The following is a 23,501-nucleotide window of genomic DNA, read 5'->3' on the forward strand; positions in this document are numbered from 1 at the left end:
GAATATGTTTTATGCTTATTCTGACACCAGAACATATTCAAATCACATTTGCATTTTCCAGAGAGACAAAAAAGGCATCTCCGGCTATTTGAAAAGTGAGGTCCCCACATTGTCTGAACACCTGGAGCCACCACGGGCTGGAAACTCTACAACAAAATTTGACATGGATTGTGCTAGAAAGTGTGTATTTATTCAAAACAAAGCGGCTATCACGGTAAATAAGGGAATGAATGCGTATGCTGGACTTCAAAATACACCTTTCAGGTCACTACGTTTATTGTGCATGGATATTTTCTGCAAATAATATAAAAACAGTATATATTGTCTGGAAAGTTGTAATATTTGTTTTGGTCCTTTTGGCAGCTCTGGGTCAGACCTCACAGAGAAAAAAACAGACAAGAACAAAAAGGCGTGGCCACAACTTTAAACGTCATAGTTACATACCAACATACATTTACTTAGTCTCTTATAGTGCTTTTATACTGTTTTATAAAACATAAATACACATTGCAAGAGGCACTGACATTGCACTTCATGTTAAGGGGCAGGGCTGTTTAAAATCTATCATAGATATATATATATATATATATATGTATGTATGTTTTTTTTTCATTCTCTTAAAAAAATATTCGTTTCAAACCTCCCAAACATCAAATTCTTCTTCAAAAATATCCCCTTTAAATCTGCGATACATTCATACTCGTCAATCATGATACTCATATAGTATATATACATGATATCCGTGTAAAGGCATATAGACGAGTTTTGTGCACGACATGCTTTCAAAGTTGCCACGTGAAACAAAATCAAAAATAATGACCAAATAAAATAGCACAACGCAACAATAAGAGAAAAAAAAATAACAATTCAACGGTACGAGTAAAAGCGGAACATTCAAACAAAATAATTAAAAAAAGAGACGTTAAAATATGCAACAAGTGTCACTTGATACGTACGAGGAGGAACAAAAATGGTACAAATTCACAGACATGCTCTCCTCCTCTTTCGGTTTTCCCGGGTCTGTTTTACGCTCAGTCGCCATGACAACCTCATTCAAGAAAGAAATAAACAGGCCGGGGGGGCCCAAGGCTTTAGAGGTTGCCTGGATCTTCACGCTTGGGGAGAAGAAAGCAGGATGCAAAAGCGACAATTGGCAACAGCAGGAGGTTTTTTTTTCTATTTTGTGTTTGTTCATTTGCGTTGGGCTTACCACCACAAACATCCATTTCTACCTTTCAAACCGCACGGTAACTGTCATCTCCTTTGAAGACCTCCGTGCGTGTGTGTGTGTGTGTGTGTGTGTTGTATTTATATTTTATGGAATTTTATCACAATATTGCCAATTTTCTTGTTGTTCTTGTAAAATAGTGACATATTTTGGAGTAAAATGATGACTTTTGTCATAATTTCAAAGAATAAAATTCCGATTCTTATTATGATGGTGCCAAAAGTTGAGAACTTTTCTTGCAAAGTTGTGACTTTTGTCGAGTAAAATTACGAGTCTTCCATAAAATTGCCCAAATGTTAAGCTTTTCTTGTAAAATTGCAACTGATACTGAGTAAAATTCCAACGTTTTTCCTGTGAAATTGTGACATTTTTCTTGTGAAATTCCAACTAATTTTTCACAACAAGCTTTTTTATATTTGCATAGTATGTATATATTATTAATGTTGTAAATACACATCTTTAATATCTAGAAAGGCTGGTCCTAGAGAGGGAGGCATTTTTTTGTCAGGTCTCCAGAATTTCAGAACGGCAAGAACGTGTGTGTGTGTGTGTGTGTGTGTGTGTGTGCGTGCGTGCATGTGTGTGTTCTTGTATTTATATTTAATTGAATTTTATCACAATATTGATAATTTTCTTGTTGTTCTTGTAAAATAGTGACAATTTTTTTAGTAAAATGATGACTTTTGTCATAATTTCGCAGAATAAAATTCCGATTGTTATTATAATGGTGCCAAAAGTTGAGAAGTTTTCTTGCAAAGTTGTGTCTTTTGTAAAATTACGTCTCTTTCCATTAAATTGCCCAAATGTTAAGCTTTTCTTGTAAAATTGCGACTGATATTGAGTAAAATTCCAACTTTTTTCCTGTGACATTTTACTTGTGAAATTCCAACTCGTTTTTCACAACAAGCTTTTTTATATTTGCATAGTATGTATATATTATTAATGTTGTAAATACACATCTTTAATATCTAGAAAGGCTGGTCTTAAAGAGGTAGGCATTTTTTTCTCAGGTCTCAAGAATTTCAGAACGGCAAGAATGTGTGTGTGTGTGTGTGTGTATGTGTTCTTGTATTTATATTTAATTGAATTTTATCACAATATTGCCCATTTTCTTGTTGTTCTTGTAAAATAGTGACAATTTTTTGAGTAAAATGATGACTTTTGTCATAATTTCGCAGAGTAAAATTCCGATTCTTATTATAATGGTGCCAAAAGTTGAGAACTTTTCTTGCAAAGTTGTGACTTTTGTCGCGTAAAATTACGAGTCTTTCCATTAAATTGCCCAAATGTTAAGGTTTTCTTGTAAAATTGCGACTGATTTTGAGTAAAATTTCAACTTTTTTCCTGTGACATTTTACTTGTGAAATTCCAACTTATTTTTCACAACAAGCTTTTTTATATTTGCATAGTATGTATATATTATTAATGTTGTAAATACACATCTTTAATATCTAGAAAGGCTGGTCCTAAAGAGGGAGGCATTTTTTTCTCAGGTCTCAAGAATTTCAGAACGGCAAGAACGTGTGTGTGTGTGTGTGTATGTGTGTGTGTTCTTGTATTTATATTTAATTGAATTTTATCACAATATTGCCAATTTTCTTGTTGTTCTTGTAAAATAGTGACAATTTTTTGAGTAAAATGATGACTTTTGTCATAATTTCGCAGAGTAAAATTCCGATTCTTATTATAATGGTGCCAAAAGTTGAGAACTTTTCTTGCAAAGTTGTGACTTTTGTCGAGTAAAATTACGAGTCTTTCCATTAAATTGCCCAAATGTCAAGCTTTTCTTGTAAAATTGCGACTGATTTTGAGTAAAATTTCAACTTTTTTCCTGTGACATTTTACTTGTGAAATTCCAACTTATTTTTCACAACAAGCTTTTTTATATTTACATAGTATGTATATATTATTAATGTTGTAAATACACATCTTTAATATCTAGAAAGGCTGGTCCTAAAGAGGGAGGCATTTTTTCTCAGGTCTCAAGAATTTCAGAACGGCAAGAACGTGTGTGTGTGTGTGTGTGTGTGTGTGTGAGTGTGTGTGTGTGTGTATGTGTGTGTGTGTGCGTGCGTGCATGTGTGTGTTCTTGTATTTATATTTAATTGAATTTTATCACAATATTGATAATTTTCTTGTTGTTTTTGTAAAATAGTGACAATTTTTTTAGTAAAATTATGACTTTTGTCATAATTTCGCAAAATAAAATTCCGATTGTTATTATAATGGTGCCAAAAGTTGAGAAGTTTTCTTGCAAAGTTGGGACTTTTGTAAAATTACGTCTCTTTCCATAAAATTGCCCAAATGTTAAGCTTTTCTTGTTAAATTGCGACTGATATTGAGTAAAATTCCAACTTTTTCCCTGTGACATTTTACTTGTGAAATTCCAACTCATTTTTCACAACAAGCTTTTTTATATTTGCATAGTATGTATATATTATTAATGTTGTAAATACACATCTTTAATATCTAGAAAGGCTGGTGCTAAAGAGGGAGCCATTTTTTCTCGGGTCTCTAGAATTTCAGAACGGCAAGAACATGTGTGTGTGTGTGTGTGTGTTCTTGTATTTATATTTAATTGAATTTTATCACAATATTGCCAATTTTCTTGTTGTTCTTGTAAAATAGTGACAATTTTTTGAGTAAAATGATGACTTGGCATAATTTCGCAGAGTAAAATTCCTATTATTATTATAATGGTGCCAAAAGTTGAGAACTTTTCTTGCAAAGTTGTGACTTTTGTCGAGTAAAATTACGACTCTTTCCATAAAATTGCCCAAATGTTAAACTTTTCTTGCAAAATGTTGTAAATACACATCTTTAATATCTAGAAAGGCTGGTCCTTAAGAGGGAGGCATTTTTTTTTCAGGTCTCAAGAATTTCAGAACGGCAAGAACGTGTGTGTGTGTGTGTGTGTGTGTGTGTGTGTGTGTGTCCAGGAGAGGGGGGGTGTATGGAGGGGGCGTGAGTTCTTTAGGAATCCAGAATCCTGATCCAGGTCTTCTGCGTCTTAAGGTGACAGGTTAAGGTGGTCTGTGTGTGTTTTCACTCAAGGTTCCAAGGACTCTTGGGGGTCTTCGGGCTCTCGGGGGTCGGGGACTTTAGAGAGAGAGAGAGAGAGGTAGAGGGGGAGAAACACAAGAGACAGAGGAGGAGAAGCATGGCAGAGGAATTGTAAGGAAAAAAAAAAAGCCGGGATGAAGGCTTAGCGGCGGTGAGTGCGATCTGTCTCTCCTCCTTTTGTGCGCTAATACAAGTCTTCAAAAAGAGGAGGGAGGGATGAAGGAGTGAATGGAAGGGGGGGGGGCCTCAGAGGGAACGAGGTGGGCGCACACGGGTCTAACGTGTCGGATTCACGTAGCGCCACGCTCAAGTCGGCATGGCTCGTCGCTGGGATTCTTAAATTTTTGTGTTTCTTTGACTCAATCTGCAAGAGCGCTCAAAGAGTAAGTGACGCGCGTTTTGTCGGTGAGTCAGAGCGCCAGCAGGGAGGGCGAGTTCAAGGAATCGGATGACTGCTCGCTACTGCTGTTCCGATGGTTGGCACTGACCCCGCAGGCTCCCTCTGGGTAGGTGAACACAAATGAAGATGTGTATGAGGTGCTGTGGTCGGCAACGGTCGCATCGTCACGGTCACCGCCACCACAACCGCCGTCGCCCCCGTCGCCGGCCATGAGGCCGAGCGTCAGCGCCTCACTCGAGCCATAGAAAGAAGGAGAAAACTCTACCTCCTGTATCATCCCGGGCTGCTGCTGCTGCTGCTGCTGCTGCGACTGCGAGGAGGCCGGGTGGACTGTTGTGTAGGCGGCGGGGAGAAAGAAAGAGTCTTCCTTCGCCGCCAAGCTCGCAATGGAGGCAGAGGGCTGTAAGGTCTGGGCGGGCAGCGGCGTGGAGCCCGGCTGAGGCTGCTCCTGGTAGAGGATCTTGCAGTTGGGCTGGTGGGCCACCAACACGAACTCCAGGCGCTCCTTCTCCTTCTGGAGCTCGGAGATCTCCGCCTCCAGCTCGGCCTTCTCCTCCTCCAGGTTATCTGTCTCCTGTGGAGGCGGAAAGAACGCAAAGAGGGGAGAGGAAGATGAGGGAGGATGTACTGTAACTCAGACCTGGGCAGAATACAGCCATCGGGCCACATGCGGCCCGTTAAGATTTTCATTCATCCATCCATCTTCTACCGCTTATCTGAGGTTGGGTCACAAAGACAGCAGCTCAGACTTTCCTCTCCTCAGATCCACTATGGACTGGAATCTCACTACTATGTCTGATCTACTATGGACTGGAATCTCACACTATTATGTTAGATCCACTATGATATGGACTCTCACTATTATGTTAGATCCACTATGGACTGGACTCTCACACTATTATGTTAGATCCACTATGGACTGGACTCGCACTATTATGTTAGATCCACTATGGACTGGACTCTCACACTATTATGTTAGATCCACTATGGACTGGACTCTCACTATTATGTTGGATCCACTATGGACTGGACTCTCACACTATTATGTTAGATCCACTATGGACTGGACTCTCACTATTATGTTAGATCCACTATGGACTGGACTCTCACACTATTATGTTAGATCCACTATGGACTGGACTCTCACTATTATGTTAGATCCACTATGGACTGGACTCTCACACTATTATGTTAGATCCACTATGGACTGGACTCGCACTATTATGTTAGATCCACTATGGACTGGACTCTCACTATTATGTTAGATCCACTATAGACTGGACTCTCACACTATTATGTTAGATCCACTATGGACTGGACTCTCACTATTATGTTAGATCCACTATGGACTGGACTCTCACACTATTATGTTAGATCCACTATGATATGGACTCTCACTATTATGTTAGATCCACTATGGACTGGACTCTCACACTATTATGTTAGATCCACTATGGACTGGACTCGCACTATTATGTTAGATCCACTATGGACTGGACTCTCACACTATTATGTCAGATCCACTATGGACTGGACTCTCACACTATTATGTTAGATCCACTATGGACTGGACTCTCACACTATTATGTTAGATCCACTATGGACTGGACTCTCACTATTATGTTAGATCCACTATGGACTGGACTCTCACACTATTATGCTAGATCCACTATGGACTGGACTCCCACACTATTATGTTAGATCCACTATGGACTGGACTCTCACATCTGCGGTCCTCTCCATGGTTTCTCATTGTCCCATTGGGTTGAGTTTTTCCTTGCCCTGATGTGGGACCTGAGCCGAGGATGTGGTTGTGGCTTGTGCAGCCCTTTGAGACACTGGTGATATATAAGTAAACATTGATTGCTTGGTTGAGTTTGGACTGTGCAGGTGTTCCTAATGTTGTGGTTCCGTGGGTCTAACACATTCATTTAAACTGGAAGCAACAGTTTTTTTTTAAGTTGGCCAAACTCACCGACTGCAGTCTGTCTGTGAGTTCCCGCCGCCGGTTTCTGCATTTGGCGGCGGCCAGTTTGTTTCTCTCTCGACGGACACGCCGCTTCTCCTCCTCTTCCGGGGACAGCTGGGATGAGAAGAAGAGGGTTTAGAGTTTGGTCCTTGAGTCGGGTAGTCCAGATATTGTGTGAAGTGGTATGTGTATCATTTTAGGACTACATGAGGTCTCATCCAGAGGTTTTCAAAGTGCGGCACAGTGAGCCTAAAATATTCTTTATTTGTCTCCGTCTCACACTTTCAAAGCCCCTGGCCCAAACTATGTTAGCAGAAATCGTGTACCATAAGGCAGTGTTTTTCAACCACTGGTGTGACGTGGGAGATGACGTCATTTCACCTATTTGGATTAAAAATATATAGCAGGTCGAGTGTCCGCCCTGAGATGGGTAGGTCGTGAGTTCAAACCCCGCCCGAGACATACCAAAGACTATAAAAATGGGAGCCATTACTTCCCTGCTTGGCACTCAGCATCCAGGGTTGGATTTTGGGGTTAAATCAGCAAAAATGATTCCTGGGCGTGGCCCCTACTGATACTCACTGCTCCCTTCAACTCCCAGGGGATGATCAAGGGTGATGGGTCAAATGCAGGGAAAAATGTTGTCACACCTAGTGTGTGTGTGACAATCATTGCTACTTTAACTATAACTTTAATTGCTTTGTAGATGTTTGTGTGGATCACAATGTGCAGCGGGAGGCATTGTGCAGGTAAAAAGGTATCTAATGCTTGAACTAAAAATAAACAAAAGGCGAGGGCCGCTAAGAAAAGCCATTGAAGTTTAGGGATGGCTATACAAAATGAAACTAAAACTGAACCGGGTGCTAAGTAAACAAAAACAGAATGCTGGACGACAGCAAAGACTTACCGTGGAGCAAAGACAATGTACATCCAAACATGACGTGACGATCAACAATGTCCCCACAAAGACGGATAAAAACAACTGAAATATTCTTGATCGCTAAAACAAAGTAAATGCAGGACATATCGCTCAAAGTAATATATGAAACTGCTACAGGAAAATACCAAAAAAAAGAAAAGGCCGCCAAAATGGTAACGCAAGACGAGAAGTAAAACACTACACAGCGGGAGGCAGCGTGCAGGTAAAAAGGTATCTAATGCTTAAACTAAAAATAAACAAAAGGCGAGTGCCGCTAAGAAAAGTCATTGAAGTTTAGGGATGGCTATACAAAATGAAACTAAAACTGAACCGGCTGCTAAGTAAACAAAAACAGAATGCTGGACGACAGCAAAGACTTACTGTGGAGCAAAGACAATGTACATCTGAACATGATGTGACGATCAACAATGTCCCCACAAAGACGGATAAAAACAACTGAAATATTCTTGATCGCTAAAACAAAGTAAATGCAGGAAATATCGCTCAAAGTAATATATGAAACTGCTACAGGAAAATACCAAAAAAAAGAAAAAGCCGCCAAAATAGTAACGCGAGACGAGAAGTAAAACACTACACAGCGGGAGGCAGCGTGCAGGTAAAAAGGTATCTAATGTTTAAACTAAAAATAAACAGAAGGCGAAGGCCGCTAAGAAAAGCCATTGAAGCTTAAGGACGGTTACACAAACTGAAACTAAAAACTGAACCGGATGCAAAGTAACCAAAAACAAAATAAGACTTACGGCGTGTGGATCAGCAGATGGCGTCCACAAAGTACATCCGACAATCAACAATGTCCCCCATAGAGAAGGATAGCGTCCGCACAACTTAAACAGTCTTGATTGCCAAAACAAAGCAGGTGCCAGGAATAGCGTTCATGGAAGACATGAAACTGCTGCAAGAAAATACCAACAAAACAGGAAAAAGCCACCAAAAATAGGAGCGCAAGACAGTAAAACACTACACACGGGAGACTTGTCCTGGGCATGACGTTAAAGTGCATCTGGGTGTGGAGGCTCCTCTATGGGGTCTTGGGGCACGAGAAGGTTAACCCCTTTACTATTGTTATCCCAGGTGGCCCTTGGCAAAGACCTAGTACCTGACTGCCCCCTAGCCAGGGATACGGTGAAGACCTCAACGGCGGAAGACGGTAGATGTAAGAACCAATGGCGGAAGAAGGCACCCCCACATCCATGTGGGCCCAGGTATGGGCAAATAACAACCCAAGACCTCAACGGTGGAACAGGCGGAGGAGGACTGATAACCCTATGGAGCGTCACAACGGCGGAGGAAGGCTGCAGCAGAAAAGGGTCCCCAGTCGTCTTGGACTCCATGCTACTGGACCCTGACCCGGATCTGTCAAGGATGGTGTGGTGACTGTCTGTGCAGCAGTCGCCCTATGTTAAACTACAGTAAGTCACGCACATAAAGGGATACACCCCTACCAGGAGGATGGTCATACTCGCTTCGAGTGACCGCCGATGACACACAGGAAAACAGCAAAAACTTCAAAATAAGGTATGGTGTGATGTGACAGGTTCTTTGAGACAAGAGCTACAGTGATGCACGCTTCATAATGCGCCACACATTTTAGATGGGAGACAGGTCTGGACTGCAGGCGGGCCAGGAAAGTACCCGCACTCTTTTTTTTTACGAAGCCACGCTGTTGTAACAGGTGCTGAATGTGGCTTGGCATTGTCTTGCTGAAATAAGCAGGGGCGTCCATGAAAAAAACGGAGCTTAGATGGCAGCATATGTTGTTCCAAAAGCTGTATGTACCTTTCAGCATTAATGGTGCCTTCACAGATGTGTAAGTTACCCATGCCTTGGGCACTAATGCACCCCCATACTATCACACATGCTGGCTTTTACACTTTGCGTCGATAACAGTCTGGATGGTTCGCTTCCCCTTTGGTCCGGATGACACGATGTCGAATATTTTCGAAAACAATTTGAAATGTGGACTTGTCAGACCACAGAACACTTTTCCACTTTGCATCAGTCCATCTTAGATGATCTCGGGCCCAGAGAAGCCGGCGGCGTTTCTGGATGTTGTTGATAAATGGCTTTCACTTTGCATAGTAGAGCTTTAACTTGCACTTACAGATGTAGCGACCAACTGTATTTAGTGACAGTGTTTTTCTGAAGTGTTCCTGAGCCCATGTGGTGATATCCTTTAGAGATTGATGTCGATTTTTGATACAGTGCCGTCTGAGGGATGGAAAGTCACGGTCATTCAATGTTGGTTTCCGGCCATGCCGCTTACGTGGAGTGATTTCTCCAGATTCTCTGAACCTTTTGATGATATTATGGAGCGTAGATGTTGAAATCCCTAAATTTCTTGCAATTGCACTTTGAGAAAGGTTGTTCTTAAACTGTTTGACTATTTGCTCACACAGTTGTGGACAAAGGGGTGTACCTCGCCCCATCCTTTCTTGTGAAAGACTGAGCATTTTTTGGGGAAGCTGTTTTTATAGCCAATCATGGCACCCACCTGTTCCCAATTAGCCTGCACACCTGTGGGATGTTCCAAATAAGTGTTTGATGAGCATTCCTCAACTTTATCAGTATTTATTGCCACCTTTCCCAACTTCTTTGTCACGTATTGCTGGCATCAAATTCTAAAGAATTCTAAAAAATGTTTATGAGTTTGAACATCAAATATGTTGTCTTTGTAGCATATTCAACTGAATATGGGTTGAAAAGGATTTGCAAATCATTGTGTTCTGTTTATATTTACATCTAACACAATTTCCCAACTCATATGGAAACAGGGTTGGTACTGTCAATATCGGCTGCTGAGTTAAAATGTTTTATGTTTTCTGCCGGTGGTGTGCTTCGGGATTTTTAAAAATGTGCCACGGCTCAGAAAGGGTTGAAAAACAGTGGTGTAAGGGATAGTGAAGGTGTAAACAAGCACACGGTCCAAGCACACACACTTACTAACACACCAACATCTCCGTCTTCACTCACAGACTCGTCTCGCGTGCGACGACTACGGGTCCTGGAGTGGCGAATGGGACCCGTGGCCGGACCGGGGGCGTCCGAACTGGGCGGGGTGAATCCGGACCCGGAGGAGTAACTCGGGCCCGGCATGTCGTATGGGTCAACCAGGGACACCGGCTGTGTCATTGTGGAGGTGCCGGTGGTGCCGCTCTGTCCCGAGGCCTGGGAGGAAACCAGCGTGGGCTGAACCATCCACTGCAGGTCCTGGCTGCTGGTGATGGCGGTGACAGTTGGCACAAATGAGCCGGGCATCTCCCCTCCGCCGCTGGATCCTGGCCCGCTGCCCACAATGCTCAAGCCAGCTCCAGCTGACACACAGTCCTGGGCGGGAGACAAGGACAGGTAGGCTTAATATGCACGGCGTAGAAGAAACTGGGGTCTATAATAATAAATTATATATATATATAAGAACTACTTGAATTTCAGTGTTCATTTATTTACACATATACACACACATAACACTCATCTACTCATTGTTGAGTTAAGGGTTGAATTGTCCATCCTTGTTCTATTCTCTGTCACTATTTTTCCAACCATATGCATGTACAGTAGATGGCAGTATTGTCCTGTTTAAGACTGTCACAACATTGATGTTTACGGCAGACAAACTGCTTTACGCTAGACGAAAACGTGACTGCTGTTGTTGTGTGTTGTTACTGCGCTGGGAGGATGTTAATGAAACTGCCTAACAATAAACCCAGCAACTTGAGGGTTGCAGGTTCGATTCCCGCTTCCGCCATCCTAGTCACTGCCGTTGTGTCCTTGGGCAAGACACTTTACCCACCTGCTCCCAGTGCCACCCACACTGCTTTAAATGTAACTTAGATATTGGGTTTCACTATGTAAAAGTACTTTCAGTCACTAGAGAAAAGCGCTATATAAATATAATTCGCTTCACACTTCACTAAGAAACCAAAAAACTCGCCCCCGATCATTCTACAGGTATGACGTCATTGGGCAGACACGCTGTTTATATTGCGGGAAAGCGGACGTGAAAACAGGCTGTCCTCACTCAGGTCCGTACGGAGCTGGAGGGGGCGTGGCCTCCAGCTCCGCCTGAATTTCGGGAGATTTTCGGGATAAAATTTGTCCCGGGAGGTTTTCGGGGGAGAGGCGCTGAATTTCAGGAGTCTCCTGGAAAATATGACTTACATACCATAAGTCACCTAATCCATCCATCCCATCCATTTCTACCGCTTATTCCCTTTCGGGGTCGTGGGGGGTGCTGGCGCCTATCTCAGCTACAATCGAGCGGAAGGCGGGGTACACCCTGGACAAGTCGCCCCCTCATCACAGGGCCAACACAGATAGACAGACAACATTCACACACTAGGGCCCATTTAGTGTTGCCAATCAACCTATCCCCAGGTGCATGTCTTTGGAAGTGGGAGGGGCCTATCCCCAGGTGCATGTCTTTCGAGGTGGGAGGGGCCTATCCCCAGGTGCATGTCTTTAGAGGTGGGAGGGGCCTATCCCCAGGTGCATGTCTTTGGAGGTGGGAGGGGCCTATCCCCAGGTGCATGTCTTTGGAGGTGGGCGGGGCCTATCCCCAGGTGCATGTCTTTAGAGGTGGGAGGGGCCTATTCCCAGGTGCATGTCTTTGGAGGTGGGAGGAAGCCGGAGTACCCGGAGGGAACCCACACATTCACGGGGAGAACATGCAAACTCCACACAGAAAGATCCCGAGCCTGGGATTGAACCCAGGACTGCAGGAACTTCGTATTGTGAGGCAGACGCACTAACCCCTCTGCCACCGTGAATAAGTCACCTAATGAATTGTAAATAGAATGTAATTTGTTGTCCATCCATCCATTTTCTACCGCTTGTCCCTTTTTGGGGTCGCTGGAGCCTATCTCAGCTGCATTCGGGCGGAAGGCGCTGTACACCCTGGACAAGTCGCCACCTCATCGCAGGGCCAAACACACATACAGCACACGACAAAATTTTGAACACACTTTCTCCTCAATCAATGTGTTTTCTTTGTTTTCATGACTATTTACATTGTAGACCAGTGGTTCTCAAATGGGGGTACTTGAAGGTATGCAAAGATTTTTTTTAAATATTCTAAAAATAGCAACAATTCAAAAATCCTTTATAAATATATTTATTGAATAATACTTCAACAAAATATGAATGTAAGTTCATAAAGTGTGAAAAGAAATACAACAATGCAATATTCAGTGTTGACAGCTAGATTTTTTGTGGACATGTTCCATAAATATTGATGTTAAAGATGTATTTTTTTGTGAAGAAATGGTTAGAAGTAAGTTGATGAATCCAGATGGATCTATATTACAATCCCCAAAGAGGGCACTTTAAGTTGATGATTACTTCTATGTGGAGAAATCTGCATTTAGAATTGAATCACTTGTTTATTTTTCAACAAGTTTTTACTTATTTTTATATCTTTTTTTCCAAATAGTTCAAGAAAGACCACTACAAATGAGCAATATTTTGCACTGTTATACAATTTAATAAATCAGAAACTGATGACATAGTGCTGTATTTTACTTCTTTATCTCTTTTTTTCAACCAAAAATGCTTTGCTCTGATTAGGGGGTACTTGAATTAAAAACATGTTCACAGGGGGTACATCACTGAAAAAAGGTTGAAAACCACTGTTGTAGATTAACACATCAAAAAGATGAATGAACACATGTGGAGTTATGTACTTAACAAAGAAGGTGAATTTAAAAAAAAATAGACAAAAAAATTTAATACAAAAATGGCTGTGCATGTGTTTTATGTTTTTTTTAATCTATTTATCTTTGTACCACATTCTTAGTGAATTATATTTATATAGCGCGTTTCTCAAGTGACTCAAAGCGCTTTACATAGTGAAACCCAATATCTAAGTTACATTTAAAGCAGTGTGGGTGGCACTGGGAGCAGGTGGGTAAAGTGTCTTGCCCAAGGACACAACGGCAGTGACTAGGATGGCACAAGCGGGAATCAAACCTGCAACTCTTAAGTTGCTGGCACGGCCACTCTACCAACCCAGCTATGCCGCCCCGTTGTGTTTTTAAGTGTCATTATGAATTTGCACTAAATAAGCTTGCAATTTCGTTGTACAATGCACAATGCAAAGATATATCCATCCATCCATTTTCTCCCGCTAATCCGAGGTCGGGTCGCGGGGGCAGCAGCCTAAGCAGGGAAGCCCAGACTTCTCTCTACCCAGCCACTTCGTCCAGCTCCTCACGGGGGATCTCGAGGCATTCCCCTTAACTTAGAGTTCCTCCTGGATGGCAGAGCTTCTCACCCTATCTCTAAGGGAGAGACCCAAACTCATTTGGGCCGCTTGTACCCGTGATCTTGTCCTTTCGGTCATGACCCAAAGCTCATGACCATAGGTGAGGATGGGAACGTAGATCGACCTGTAAATTGAGAGCTTTGCCTTCCGGCTCAGCTCCTTCTTCACCACAACGGATCGATACAACGTCCGCATTACTGAAGACGCCGCACCGATCTCACCATCCACTCTCCCCTCACTCGTGAACAAGACTCCTACGTACTTAAACTTTTATATTCCAGGTTCTTCAAAACAGCCACCCTTTGCACACACTTGGCATTCTCTCCATGAGCTTTAAGAGGTAGTCACCTGAAATGGTTGTCACCTCACAGGTGTGCCTCATCAGGGTTGATTAGTGGAATGTCTTGCTTTATCAATGGGGTCGGGACCCCCAGTTGTGTTGTGAATGAGAAGGTGTGTCCCAAACGTTTGGACTTTACTGTACATTACCTAACAAAATACAATAATACAGCGTCTTGTACTTTAAACATTCCAAGTCACTTGAAAGATTCCTTAAGAGGGACTGGACAGGTTTCTGTTTTACACGGATGTCAAGCAGCAAGCGGAAATCCACAACCAAAACACGGTAATCACTTTTGCACACAAGACGCAAAATTCTACAACAAGTTAAATAAATGCTTAGAATTTTTTGTATAGTGTTTTGATCCAATTGCTTAGGGCAGTGTTTTTCAACCACTGTGCAGTGGGAGATGATCTAATTTCACCAATTTTTTTGCAAACCAGTAATTATAGTCTGCAAATGATGTGTTGTTGTTGAGTGTCGGTGCTGTCTAGAGCTGGGCAGAGTAACCGTGTAATACTCTTCCATATCAGTAGGTGGCAGCAGGTAGCTAGTTGCTTTGTAGATGTATGGATCAGCGGGAGGCAGCGTGCAGGTAAAAAGGTGTTTAATGCTTAAACCAAAAATAAACAAAATGTGAAGTGAAGCATATTTATATTGCGCTTTTCTCTAGTGACTCAAAGCGCTTTACATAGTGAAACCCAATATCTAAGTTACATTTAAAGCAGTGTGGGTGGCACTGGGAGCAGGTGGGTAAAGTGTCTTGCCCAAGGACACAACGACAGTGACTAGGATGGCGGAAGCGGGAATCGAACCTGCAACCCCAAGTTGCTGGCACGGCCACTCTACCAACCGAGCTATACCCCTAAGAAAAGGCGTTGGAGCTTAGGGAAGGCGATGCAGAACGAAACTAAAACTGAACTGGCTACAAAGTAAACAAAAACCAAATGCTGGACGACAGCAAAGACTTACTGTGGAGCAAAGATGGCGTCCACAAAGTACAACAATGTCCCTACGAAGAAGGATAAAAACAGCTGAAATATTCTTGATTGCTAAAACAAAGTAGATGCGGGAAATATCGCTCAAAGGAAGACATGAAACTGCTACAGGAAAATACCAAAAAAAGAGAAAAAGCCACCAAAATAGAAGCGCAAGACCAGTAATTATAGTCTGCAAATGATGTGTTGTTGTTGAGTGTCGGTGCTGTCTAGAGCTGGGCAGAGTAACCGTGTAATACTCTTCCATATCAGTAGGTGGCAGCAGGTAGCTAGTTGCTTTGTAGATGTATGGATCAGCGGGAGGCAGCGTGCAGGTAAAAAGGTGTTAAATGCTTAAACCAAAAATAAACAAAATGTGAGTGCCCCTAAGAAAAGGCATTGAAGCTTAGGGAAGGCTGTGCAGAATGAAACCAAAACTGAACTGGCTACAAAGTCAACGAAAACAGAATGCTGGACGACAGCAAAGACTTACTGTGGAGCAAAGATGGCGTTCACAAAGTACAACAATGTCCCTACGAAGAAGGATAAAAACAGCTGAAATATTCTTGATTGCTAAAACAAAGTAGTTGCGGGAAATATCGCTCAAAGGAAGACCTGAAACTGCTACAGGAAAATACCAAAAAAAAGAGAAAAAGCCACCAAAATAGGAGCGCAAGACCAGTAATTATAGTCTGCAAATGATGTGTTGTTGTTGAGTGTCGGTGCTGTCTAGAGCTCGGCAGAGTAACCGTGTAAAACTCTTCCATATCAGTAGGTGGCAGCAGGTAGCTAAATGCTTTGTAGATGTATGGATCAGCGGGAGGCAGTATGCAGGTAAAAATGTGTTTAATGCTTAAATCAAAAATAAACAAAATGTGAGTGCCCCCAAGAAAAGGCATTGGAGCTTAGGGAAGGCGATGCAGAACGAAACTAAAACTGAACTGGCTACAAAGTAAACAAAAACAGAATGCTGGACGACAGCAAAGACTTACTGTGGAGCAAAGATGGCGTCCACAAAGTACAACAATGTCCCTACGAAGAAGGATAAAAACAGCTGAAATATTCTTGATTGCTAAAACAAAGTAGATGCGGGAAATATCGCTCAAAGGAAGACATGAAACTGCTACAGGAAAATACCAAAAAAAGAGAAAAAGCCACCAAAATAGGAGCGCAAGACAAGAAGTAAAAGACTACACACAGGAAAAGAGCAGAAAAGTGCAAATAAGTCAGGGTGTGATGTGACAGGTGGTGACAGTACACCTACTTTGAGACAAGAGCTATAGTCATGCATGCTTGCTTATGCTTTAAAGTCATATCCAACAATCACCACAACGACTTTTTACCGTCAACTGAGTTTTGTTTTTTAATTATATCCGCTGGTGGTGTGACTCTGGATTTTTTCAACGCAAAAAACGTGCCTTGGCTCAATAAAGGTTGAAAAACATTGGCTTAGAGGTGCAGACACGGTCTATTCCATTTATCAATGTACAAAAATATGCAGATTAGCACTAGTAAACTTTTCCTAATCAATACTATAGTCAGTTTAGCTCGGTTGGTAGAGCGGCCGTGCCAGCAACTTAAAGGGTTGCAGGTTCGATTCCCGCTTCCGCCATCCTAGTCACTGCCGTTGTGTCCTTGGGCAAGACACTTTACCCACCTGCTCCCAGTGCCACCCACACTGCTTTAAATGTAACTTAGATATTGGGTGTCACTATGTAAAGTGCTTTGAGTCACTAGAGAAAAGCGCTATATAAATATAATTCACAATTCACTTCACTCAGCCGGAGTTTGAACTCACAACCTACAGCCTACTGAGTTGGCTATAAGATAAACAATAAAGAATAAGATAAAACAATAAAGAATAAGATAAACAACCAATAACAATGTGAGGATAACACAAAAATATGCAGATTAGCACGAGTAAACCCTTCCTAATCAATACTTAAGTCCCCTTGAGCAAGGCACTTAACTGCCAAACTGCACTGTTGGACAGTTCCCTTCCAATATGTCCACCCGCTCGGTCCTTCATTTTATATACTACTTGCCCTCGTTTCATTGATTGATTGATTGATTGATTGATTGATTGATTGATACTTTTATTAGTATATTACACAGTACAGTACATATTCCGTACAATTGACCACTAAATGGTAACACCCCAATAAGTTTTTCAACTTGCTTAAGTCGGGGTCCACGTTAATCAATTCATTGTTAGGGTCAAGGGTGAGCAGGAATCTATCCCTTTGATTGATTGATTGATTGATTGATTGATTGATACTTTTATTAGTAGATTGCACAGTACAGTACATATTCCGTACAATTGACCACTAAATGGTAACACCTCAATAAGTTTTTCAATTTAAGTCGGGGTCCACGTTAATAAATTCATGGTTAGGGTCAAGGGTGAGCAGGAGTCTATCTCTTTGATTGATTGATTGATTGATTGATTGACTGATTGATTGATTGAAACTTTTATTAGTAGATTGCACAGTACAGTACATATTCTGTACAATTGACCACTAAATGGTAACACCCCAATAAGTTTTTCAACTCAATTAAGTCGGGGTCCACGTTAATCGGTTCATGGTTAGGGTCAAAGGTGAGCAGGAGTCTATCCCTTTGATTGATTGATTGATTGATTGATTGAAACTTTTATCAGTAGATTGCACAGTACAGTACATATCCAGTACAATTGACCACTAAATGGTAACACCCCAATAAGTTTTTCAACTCAATTAAGTCGGGGTCCACGTTAATCGGTTCATGATTAGGGTCAAAGGTGAGCAGGAGTCTATCCCTTTGATTGATTGATTGATTGATTGATTGAAACTTTTATTAGTAGATTGCACAGTACAGTACATATTCAGAACAATTGACCACTAAATGGTAACACCCCAATAAGTTTTTCAACTTGTTTAAGTCGGGGTCCACGTTAATCAATTCATTGTTAGGGTCAAGGGTGAGCAGGAATCTATCCCTTTGATTGATTGATTGATTGATTGATACTTTTATTAGTAGATTGCACAGTACAGTACATATTCCGTACAATTGACCACTAAATGGTAACACCTCAATAAGTTTTTCAATTTAAGTCGGGGTCCACGTTAATAAATTCATGGTTAGGGTCAAGGGTGAGCAGGAGTCTATCTCTTTGATTGATTGATTGATTGATTGATTGATTGAAACTTTTATTAGTAGATTGCACAGTACAGTACATATTCCGTACAATTGACCACTAAATGGTAACACCCCAATAAGTTTTTCAACTCAATTAAGTCGGGGTCCACGTTAATCAGGTCATCGTACAAATATATACTATCAGCATAATACTGTCTTGAGAAGAGACTCGAACTAGCTACCAGTCAGTCACAGGACACATAGAATAAGAAAAACAGTCAATAACAATGTGAGGATAACTTCTATGTAGCGTAATGAATTAATTCCAGAAAAATACCTTTATAATAGACTTTAAGTTCTAATATACATAAACCGTATATATCAAATCTAAAACCCTTTTTAGATGCCTCCTATGTATTCTAATTCCCACAACAGTCGCCCATGACAGACAGCTTCGGTGTGGCTCCGCCCCCTCCCTCCCCCGTCACACCCCCGGCGTTACCCTGACAACGCGACGTAGCGTTCCAAAATAGAACGGCCATGTACGTCACCGCCTGGGAGAGGGAGCGAGCGTGCGGTCGAGCTGCAGGAAATGGGCGGAGCTTCTTCGGTGACGTTGCGGGGTTGCTGCGGCTGTGTGTGTTTGTGTGTGTGTGTGTATTTGTGTGTGTGTGTGTGTCACCCCGGCGACACGACGAAGCTCCACGCACGTTTTCTCAGCCGTGGGTCCTTCCAAACAGCCGGTACCTCTTTTTTTATTGTTTTAATGTAAACTTTGTCGACTTTCTGTGACACATTTTGTATGATTTTAGCGCGAAACACAGCACCGCGGACATGTCCACGCTAGCAAACATGCTAGCAACATTAGCCTCATTAGCTTGGGCTCGAAAATGGTATTTCGGTGTTTTTTTTTTTTTTCATTACCTGGGGAGCTGTGGTGGTCGGCGGGCTCCCGAAGGAGTCCACGGAGGAAAGGTACTGGGACTCTATGGACGGGGATGAGCTTCCGCGGGAACCGCTGTCGTGGTCGCCGGGGAACCCTTGGTACATCTCCCCGGGGGCACCTGAAGTAGTCAGTCAAAATGTGTCCATATTTAAGCAAAAGTCCGTATATTTACCAACTAAATGAATCAATTCCGCTCACCGTTATTAGAGTTTTTGCTGTTTTCCGCGGAGCTGCTCCTGCTGTCTTTCCAAAAAAGTTGCATGGAGAATATTTAATCCACTTTCCCGCCCAAAAAAATGTCCTCGGTTCTTCCTTCCTCACTGCGTTGGATCCATAAAGTCCGTTTGGCGGTGGATAGAGGATAAAATTACGGTACAAAGAAGCAGATTTGGTCTTATGAATGAATCCTCCTCGGGTAAGCCTACAACCGCGGCATTTAAGTCCCGCCTCGGGGTTCCGCTGACGTACATGCCCATATTTGTGCAGCGCTGTTGTGTTTGGTATCCTTGGTGACGTCGAGGGATTCCCTTTCGCACTGAAACAGTCCAAAACCTCGCCGGTGGATAATAATAGATTTTTTTTTTCAACTTTTTCGTTAGCAGTGGTTATTTCTCTCACCGTCTGACTATTTATGAGGGGAATCTTCCAGAAATAGGTCTTGCAAGTACAGTATTGGGGACCTGTTTTGGTTTATAGTGACGTCATGTATGGGTTTGAATGGAATGGACTTTATTGTCATTATATTTGCATAGAACGAGATTAAGGACTCCAATTTAAGGTGCGGTAGTGGGAACAAATATGGGGTAAAAATAAATAACACAAGCAGGGGTGTCCAAACTTTTTCCACAGAGGGCCGCACACGGAAAAATTTAAGCCATTTTGACAAATGATATGGCTTTTTTTTAATCTTTAGGGCTCCTGGAGTGCATAGAGGGTCTCAGTCACTAAAATGTTAAAAATAAGTCAAATTATTATTATTGTTTTTTATTTAATGCTTACAGTAAATCTCTGTATCAACTTGAGGTTGATGTAAAGTAAAACAAATAAGGTTTTATGCCTTTTCTGTCAAAGACAACTTTGTTTTTTATAGTAAAACTGAAATATGCAGTATTTAGATTGATAGATAGTACATTATTGATTCCTTCAGGAGAGTTCCTTTATTTAGCAATTAAAGCCCTCAAAGATCAATAATGCAGGACACCATTGATTTTAATTATTTAATATTTTTGTGTAATCACAGTGAAAAGTTAAATAAAATCTTACTAAATTTATTTGAGAGCCGAAAGGTTCCCCACTCATAAAGTGATGCATTTTTATTGTTTTTTTTTTACTTTTAACACTTAAATTTCAAGATCAACTTCCGATATTTCTGTCGATTTTAAGTTTGAACTATTACTTTGTTTGTTTTGTGCTCTTTTGTCAAAACTTTGATGTTTTTATATGGCAACCACACAACATATGCAATATTTTTTCCACATAAAACATTTTAATGTGATACAATTTAAGTAATAAATCATTATAACATAGATTTTTTTGTCCTTTTTTTGTTCAGCAGTGGAAAAAAAGAAAATAAAGACAAAATGAAAAAAAAACTGCCTGCATGGCAGCTTTGTGTCAACATTGCCACTTTTTCACCTCATTCCACTTTTTTAAAATGTTTATTTTTTTTATTTTTGCAAAACTATCAATTTTGCAATTTTTGCAGAATGTGTGGCGGGCTGGTAAACGATTAGCTGCGGGCCGCAAATTGCCCCCGAGACGCACTTTGGACACCCCTGTAATAAAGGAAAAACTAACAATTGAAATAAACAGACTACTATCCAATAAAAAAATAAGCAATCCTGTACAAAATACAAAACACTATAGAAATACAAAATACAGTACAATATACAGAACAAGACAGGAGTACCGAAGTAATAAATAACAATCAGTGTCAGACATATTGCACTGGAAGGGTAGTATTGCACAGTAGGGTATTAGGGTAGGATATTGTGTAGGGGTGAATTATTATTATTATAAGTTAGAGTTCAACATGGTGACAGCTCTGGGAAAGAAGCTGTCTCTGAGCCTGTTTGTTCTGGCTCTAATGCACCTGTAGCGCCTGCCTGATGGTAGCAGGTGGAAGCCAGGGTGTGTACTGTCTTTGGTGATTTTGTTTTTGCTTTCTTGAGGCGACGGGAGTGATGTAAATCCTTAAGGGAGGGCAGGGGGCAGCCGATAATTTTTTGTGCAGAGTTTATAACCCTCTGAATCGCCTGTTTGTCTGCTTCAGTGCAGCTGGCGTACCACACTGTTATGCAGTATGTCAGCAGGCTCTCGAGGACTGACTCTCTCCACCTCCTCGCCGTTGATGTAGAGGGGTGCGGGGTCTGCAGAGTTTTTTCCTGAAGTCAAAGATGAGTTCCTCGGTTTTTGTGGCGTTCAGTGCCAGATTATTCACTGAACACCACACTGATAGTTTCAGGACCTCATCTCTGTATGCGGACTCACCCCCCCCGCCCCCCTGTAATGGGACCCACCACCGTTGTGTCATCGGCGATTTTGATTAAGGTTTTCTCCGGGTGGGTTTGCACCCTAAGCACAGGTGGATGTACAGAAAATGTATTTTGAATACATTTTAGTAAGGCACAGATCCCAAGCAAAAAAATAACTGATTCAAAATGTACTCAAAGTAAAAGTTACTTTTTGACTCGGCTCAACAACTGTATAGATTAAAATCCATCCAGTATCAGGACTTTAAACCGGGGCCAAGAAACGCCAGCATACAACCCCAATTCTTGAGAATATGCACTGGCTCCCTGTTCATTTTAGAATTGATTTTAGGACGTTGCTGTTTAGTTTTTAAATCTTTACATGGACTGGCACCTCATTATATCATGGACCTCATCCAAGTTTACACTCCTGAGGTCCAAGAGACAGCTCCAGCTTGTGGTGCCTAAGACCAGACTCAAAACCATGGGCGACACGGCCTTCTCTGTGGTCTTCCCTAAGCTCTGGAACACTCTGCCGCTCCATATTAGAACCGCTCCCACAGTGGACTGTTTTAAGTCTCTTCTTAAGACCCTCTTTTATTCTTTGGTTTTTAACACTACGTGAGTTGTGTGGTCCTCTGTGTTTTTTAAAATTTGGATTTCTATTTATTGTTTTAATTGGTTTAACCCTTTAAAATCACTTTTAATCATATTTATTTTTATATCGGTTTTATTTATTATTCAGTCATTGGTGGAGCTAAGGATAATATTTGAATATTGTTTTTAATATTGTGCATAGGGCTGGGCGATATGGCCTTTTTTTAATATCGCAATATTTTTAGGCCATATCACAATATACGATCCAAGGTTCTCATAGTCATCATTGTCACCGACGTCCCACTGAGTGTGAGTTTTCTCGTCGTAATTTGTGCAGCCCTTTGAGACACTAGTGATTTAGGGCTATATAAGTAAACATTGATTGATTGATTGATTGATATTTTTCCTTAGCCTTGAATGAAGACTTGATGCATATAATGACAGCAGTATGATGATTCTATGTGTCTACATTCAAACATTCTTCTTCATACTGCATTCATATATGCTACTTTTAAACTTTCATGCTGTGAAGGAAATCACAACTAACTCAATTTACCAAAACTGTATTTATTGAAGTTATTAGCAGGTGACCTTTCAAACCATGCTACATATTAGCAGTAATGCTACTTTTGGTAGCAACGCTTGTGCCCCACACTTGACACATTAAATTTGTCTGTTCAACATCTTCCCGCTTGAAGCCGAACCACCGCCAGACGATGGACCCCCTGCAGTTTTTCTTGGGAATTAATTCTTCCTTCATTTGTTACCAGATTCGCAGCTTCTTTCTCTCATAGTATCCCTCGCAACACTCCGCTAGCATCACAGCTAACGTTAGCCACGCTGCTACCTCTCTGCTGGGCCAGGGCGTATATGTGTGTTTAAGAAGGTGCGCTCGCTGTTTGTGAGAAGGAGACACAAGAAGGAGTGGGTAGAGCCTGTAGTGTAATGCCAGCAGCTAAAAGCAACTGCGTGAGAAGGTATACTCCAATATCACCATATAGTCATTTTCTATATCGCACAGAGACAAACCCGCGATATATCCAGTATATCGATATATCGTGCAGCACTTTTGAAACATGTATGTTGTTTAAATGTGCTGTACAATAAAGTGCATTGGATTGGATCTTCCGCTTATCCGAGGTCGGGTCGCGGGGGCAGCAGCCCAAGCAGGGAAGCCCAGACTTTCCTGCTTAGCCA

General features: G+C 41.6%; 1 protein-coding gene and 1 long non-coding RNA gene across 4 annotated transcripts in view; one reads left to right on the top strand and one right to left on the bottom strand.

The window, feature by feature from the left end:
* Window positions 1-168: 168 nt before the first annotated feature.
* Window positions 169-19,707, bottom strand: fosb (FBJ murine osteosarcoma viral oncogene homolog B). Of its 3 annotated transcripts, XM_061878176.1 has the most exons (6): window positions 19,435-19,700; window positions 19,215-19,354; window positions 10,541-10,924; window positions 6,667-6,774; window positions 4,957-5,265; window positions 169-4,793 (listed from the first exon to the last, which is right to left on the bottom strand). In XM_061878176.1, exons 1-6 carry the CDS (start codon window positions 19,496-19,498, stop codon window positions 4,728-4,730), a joined length of 1,071 nt encoding a protein of 356 aa, XP_061734160.1. In that variant the 5' UTR covers window positions 19,499-19,700; the 3' UTR covers window positions 169-4,727. The 3 variants fall into 3 exon arrangements, with proteins under 3 accessions (XP_061734160.1, XP_061734159.1, XP_061734158.1); XM_061878175.1 differs by having other exon boundaries at window positions 169-5,265; window positions 10,571-10,924; window positions 19,435-19,707; XM_061878174.1 differs by having other exon boundaries at window positions 169-5,265; window positions 19,435-19,703.
* The window catches only part of LOC133537229 (uncharacterized), a 90,929-nt gene continuing 86,309 nt past the window's right edge, over window positions 18,882-23,501 (top strand). Inside the window, exon 1 of the long non-coding RNA XR_009802626.1 lies at window positions 18,882-19,033. This is a non-coding gene — a long non-coding RNA (uncharacterized LOC133537229). The remainder of the gene's footprint in view (window positions 19,034-23,501) is intronic.

This window comes from Nerophis ophidion, linkage group LG18, assembly GCF_033978795.1.
Source record: "Nerophis ophidion isolate RoL-2023_Sa linkage group LG18, RoL_Noph_v1.0, whole genome shotgun sequence".
Classification (NCBI taxonomy): domain Eukaryota; kingdom Metazoa; phylum Chordata; class Actinopteri; order Syngnathiformes; family Syngnathidae; genus Nerophis; species Nerophis ophidion.